The sequence below is a fragment of the Lithobates pipiens genome, unplaced genomic scaffold (genome assembly GCF_037356315.1).
Source record: "Lithobates pipiens isolate NorthernLeopardFrog02 unplaced genomic scaffold, aLitPip1_a1.2 Scaffold_30, whole genome shotgun sequence".
In the NCBI taxonomy this organism is placed as follows: Eukaryota; Metazoa; Chordata; class Amphibia; order Anura; family Ranidae; genus Lithobates; species Lithobates pipiens.
Genome location: NW_027507791.1, coordinates 100,189,400 through 100,195,032, shown reverse-complemented (window position 1 = coordinate 100,195,032; position 5,633 = coordinate 100,189,400). Strand labels below are relative to the sequence as shown.

The 5,633-nt window shown below is 34.5% G+C and overlaps 1 protein-coding gene across 1 annotated transcript; it reads right to left on the bottom strand.

Moving 5' to 3' along the window:
• Positions 1-447: 447 nt before the first annotated feature.
• NKX2-1 (NK2 homeobox 1) lies at positions 448-4,296 on the bottom strand. The gene is made up of 2 exons (XM_077464687.1): positions 3,586-4,296; positions 448-1,723 (listed from the first exon to the last, which is right to left on the bottom strand). The coding sequence occupies exons 1-2, from the start codon at positions 3,956-3,958 to the stop codon at positions 1,065-1,067; spliced, it is 1,032 nt and encodes a 343-aa protein (XP_077320813.1). The 5' UTR covers positions 3,959-4,296; the 3' UTR covers positions 448-1,064.
• Positions 4,297-5,633: the final 1,337 nt, after the last annotated feature.

Here is a 5,633-nt window from a genome sequence, read left to right as displayed (position 1 = left end):
CTATATTATCTATTTCTATGCGTATGTCATCTATAGGATAGGTCAGTTAATTTCTTCTGTCTAGCATAAAAAATTTTCCCAAATCAAAGCACTGAAATAGAAAAAAAATATATATAAATTAAGAAGTACAATTTAACGATCTTCAATAATTCATAAGTTTCAATGTGCCTCATTAATTGACAAATTAGATTCAGAAAGGTCTGAAAAGTGATATGCCAGTTGCCAAAAATTTCATACGGGAATTATGCCAACAACAGCAATTTAATTCTACATATCTTCTATATTACTTTTTTTTTTTTTTGTTTTTTGTATGTGAAAGCACCAGCAATTAAAATATTAAAGTCAATGGCTTTGACCTAAAACCCATTAATTAACTGATTTTTAATACACAATTTCCCATTTTCCATTATTTTTGCATTTGTGTTAAAGAAGAAAAAACCCGCTTCATTCAAATGTGAATAATTTATTCGATTTGTTTTGTTATAATCTATATCGAAGCCAGATATCTAGGCAAGATACAGCATCCAATATTATGACGAGGGGCCAGTTTACAAATTGCTCTCAAATAATGAACATCCATAGTTGAATTTCTATTAAAAAATCTTGATTGCCTTGAAATTTTTTTTTTCTTTACAACCAAAAATGTACAGAATACTAAAAACTAAATATGCCAAGTCCAACAAAGAGAAGATTACAATTTCACATCGAACTTAAAAAATAACATACAACCGCTGTCCCTTTTTTTAGTGGAAGGGTACGGTATTGTCATTGTGGGGTTAGGAATCGTCCCCAAGCTTTTAGCATAGCCCTATGTACAGGCAGGTGATGGTCATAGAAAAAGTATTTGAAGTCCAATCCTTCTCTCCATTTGACGTTTTGAGTACCAGCCATCCAGTTTAATAACTATCTCTATCCTTCCCCTTCTCTTTTTGGATTGCTCAGTGAAACCCTCTTATAAATCCGGCCCCCCAAAGTACTGCAGTTTTTTTCTTTTCTTTTTTTTGCCATTTTTTGAAGAGATGAGGAGGGTTGTTTGGGGGCAGAGGGACTGAGGCTGGTTTCTTTCACCATGTCCTACCATATAGTAAGGTGGAGCAGGACATGGCTGTGCCATAGTCAGAACTGGAAGAGTTTAAGTGGGACAAGTTGGTGACCTGGCTTTGAAGGTTGGATGGGCTGTTGGAATGCTGACCCATGTCTGGAGAATGACCTGCACTGTTTGTCTGGTGACTTTGATGCTGCCCCAAGCTGTTGGTGGCTACTGTGAGGGCTGCCTGTTGCTGGTGGCTCTGAAGGGCAGCTGTGGGGGTATTAGAGCCAGCCTGGCATGGTTTCCCGTCCTTCACCAACACTGGGACTGCCACCCGTCTTGGGGACTGTTGCTGCTGACATGAACTGTTGTCCTGCTGCATCTGTTGCTGGGCTGCCTTGTCCTTGGCTTGTCTCTTCATCTTGTAACGGTGATTCTGGAACCAGATCTTCACCTGAGTTGGGGTGAGGTGGATCATACTGGCCAAGTGTTCCCTCTCTGGGGCCGACAGGTACTTCTGCTGCTTGAACCGTCTCTCCAGCTCGTAGACCTGGGCCTGGGAGAACAGGACCCGGCGCTTCCTCCTGGGGGTGCTCTGCAATGGGGCCATGCTCTTCCCCACATCTCCCAGGGAGCCCATGTTACCCAGACCTCCCATATTCATCCCATTGGAGGGACCCATGAAACGGGATACTGCAAGAAGAAGACAGGACAACTCATAAGAACAGATGGATAGATAAATAGATAGATAGATAGATAGATAGATAGATAGATAGATAGATATCAGACAGGGGGTAACATATGGATAGGAAATGAAGGAAAGATAGAGAGATAGATAGATAGATAGATAGATAGATAGATAGATAGATAGATAGATAGATAGATAGATAGATAGATAGATAGATATCAGACAGGTGATACAAATAGTAATGTAGATAGATATAGAAGTATGATTTGATTTGACAGAGAGAGACACATAGATAGATAGATAGATAGATAGATAGATAGATAGAAACATAGATAGATAGATAGATAGATAGATAGATAGATAGATAGATAGATAGATAGATAGATAGATAGATAGATAGATAGATAGATAGATAGATAGATAATGGATAAGTTGATAGAAAGGTACATATATATATATATATATATATATATATATATATATATATATATATATATATATATAAAGAGAGCGAGAGAGAGAGAGACAGAAAGAAAGATATAACTTATGGATCAGTAAAAGTGATAGCAAATAATAGGAAAGAAAGAAAGATCCAGACAGCAATAAAAACTTGACTGAGATGTTTATTTTATATGTATATATATATTTATCTAGAGCTAATGTATAATATAAAAATATTGGCTTGGAGGGAAAGAAAAAAAAGAGGAACAAAAAAATAACACCTATAGGTAGATGATAAATCGCTAGAGAGATAGAAAGATTTATTGATAGATGACAGGTAGTTAGAAAACTAGATTATAAGGAAGAGAGAAGAGGAAGGAGAGGAAGAAAGAAAGAAAGAAAGAAAGAAAGAAAGAAAGAAAGAAAGAAAGAAAGAAAGAACTTGACTGAGATGGTTATATATATATATATATATATATATATATATATATATATATATATATATACATACATTTAATCTATGCTAATGTATAACAATATATAATAATATAATATAAAAAGGTTGGCTTGGAACGAAAGAAAGAAAGAAAGAAAGAAAGAAAGAAAGAAAGACAGAAAGAAAGAAAGACAGAAAGAAAGAAAGAAAGAACACCTATAGGTAGATGGTAAATCGCTAGAGAGCTAGAAAGATTTATCGATAGATCACAGGTAGCTAGATAGCTAGATTACAAGAAAGAAAGAGAGAAAGGAAGAAAGGAAAGAAAGAAAGAAAGAAAGAAAGAAAGAAAGAAAGAAAGAAAGAAAGAAAGAAAGAAAGAAAGAAAGAAAGAAAGAACATTGACAGGTAGATGATAAATCGCTAGATGGAGAACTAAAAGGAGACGTAAAGATCTAACTTGACTGAGATTTCTATTATATATATATATGTAAGTATTGATCTAGAGCTAATATATAATATAAAGGTATAATGTATAATATAAAACGGTTTGCTTGGAACTTTGGAAAGAAAGAAAAAAAAAAAAGAAAGAAAGAAAAAAAAAAAAATCGATATATTTAAGAAAACACATAAAGGGACAGAAAGTTAGATCTGTATATTAAGCCCATATGTGTATATGAAATGGGGACTATAGGTCTAGGTCTGACTGCACAGATCATCTTATGCGATGTCGGTAGTGATCGAGTGTCTGTCTATTCATCGTCCCCCTGTACTTATCACACCAAGTTACACATGTACTGATACTACAATTGCTAGAAGAAATATTGCATTTATAACAATTACCCGTAGACAGTATGAAAATGATATATATATATATATATATATATATATATATATATATATATATATATATATATATATATATATATATATTTTTTTTTTTTTTTTTTTTTTTCTCCCTCCCAGCCATAGAGAAGAGTTTGCACTTACTTGTAGAAAACCTGGGGTCTGGGTTGGTCCCATACCATCCAGTAGCCGAACCATTCCTCATGGTCTCCTGGTAGGGTGGCAGCTCGCTCATATTGCCCAGGTTGCCCAGGTTGCCATTGCAGTAGCTCCCCATGGTGGTGTGGGATAACTGGGGGACCCCTGCCGCTGTCATGTGGTAGGCTGCACTCACTGCTCCATTGTGGCCCATAGCATGCTGCTGCATAGTAGGCTGAGACACCTGAGATTGTCTGTAGGCAGCCAGGGGAGCCCCTAAGCCAGTGCCCTCCATAGCCACCTTCTTGTAGCTCTCCTCCAGAGGACTCAATATGTCAGACACTGAGAAGGGAGTAGTATGCTTGGGACTCATCGACATGTTTCTGAGACTGGGAGAAAAAAAAAACTCTCCCTCTCTCCTCTTTTTTTTTTTTTCTCGCCAAATATTCTGGTGTTGCCTTAACGCCGATCTTGTTGGGTGTACACGTAAGAGAGCGGCTGAAGTCCGCCTTAATTGGGCTGAGTGGAGCTCAGAGCTTTCTTTGCGTTTGTTTTAGCCAGGCGCCAGGTTTTAGGCAGCAGAGGCGGGGCCAGCGCTGAACGCCAGACAATGGAGCCGCACCGAGCGCTGCTAATTAGCTTACATGCTGATCACACTGCAAACACCTTACACCGGCCTGATCCAACCATATCACCCATAATATGGATACTTTACTGGCTGATAAATCAAATCATACTTCTATATCTATCTACATGACTATTTGTATCACCTGTCTATCTATCTATCTATCTATCTATCTAGCTAGCTAGCTAGCTAGCTAGCTATCTATCTATCTAGCTATATATCGCATCTATCCATATATTGTATCTATCTATTAGCGTCTATAGCTTTGTACTATCTATCTATCTATCTATCTATCTATCTATCTATCTATCTATCTATCTATCTATCTATCTATCTATCTATCTATCTATCTGTCTGTCTGTCTGTCTGTCTGTCTGTCTGTCTGTCTGTCTGTCTATCGATCTATCTATCTATCTATCTATCTATCTATCTATCTATCTATCTATCTATCTATCTATCTATCTATCTATCATATACCTTCATACCTATCATATCTACAATATATAGGTATACATATATAAATAATATGTATCTAAATATTTAGATATAGATATAAAATATCTATTTTCTATCTATCTATATATCCATCTCGCTATGTTAATTAATAGTAATTAACATTACCATGTTCATTAATTGGGCTCAAATGTTTATGTTTAATATTAATTATAAAAGCATAAATATATTATAATTTAGATTTTTATTATACATATATAAGAGAAAACATATTTCACATTTCCAGTAAATTTGTAGCAATTGCATTATTTACTTTCTAAACCATAATATTAATAGAGCTAAATAAGTATTTTTTGTTAATATTTGTTTAAGCATTTGTACATTAGGTTATTTGTAACCTATAGTAAATATCAATCCATTTGTCTTGTAGCTATCTACTGTCTATTTATGTATTTATCAATCTCACTATCTGATAACATTGAATTATATATCTAACATCTCTGTTTATTCTTCTATTACTGTATTCATACAACATTTACAATATATATCTATCTATCTCTCTCTCTCTCTCTCTCTCTCTCTCTCTCTATATATATATATGTGTGTGTATAAATATATATATATATATATATATATATATATATATATATATATATATATATATATATATATATATATATATATATATATATATATATATATGTACCTTTCTATCAACTTATCCATTATCTATCTATCTATCTATCGATCTATCTATCTATCTATCTATCTATCTATCTATCTATCTATCTATGTTTCTATCTATCTATCTATCTATCTATCTATCTATCTATCTATCTATCTATCTATCTATCTATCTATCTATCTATCTATGTGTCTCTCTCTGTCTCCCACCTCGTCTGTGTGGATGTAATGAGAAGTATGAGACATGCTGGAAGAGGAGATCTTTGGCTAGGTCACCTCCCTGGAAGTAATC

Excerpts from the sequence above, each read along its gene's own strand:
- NKX2-1 (XM_077464687.1), bottom strand. The coding sequence starts at position 3,958 with ATGTCGATGAGTCCCAAGCATACTACTCCCTTCTCAGTGTCTGACATA. Across the intron at positions 1,724-3,585 it reads AGACCCCAGGTTTTCTACAA|TATCCCGTTTCATGGGTCCC; the intron begins GTAAGTGCAAAC and ends TTCTTCTTGCAG.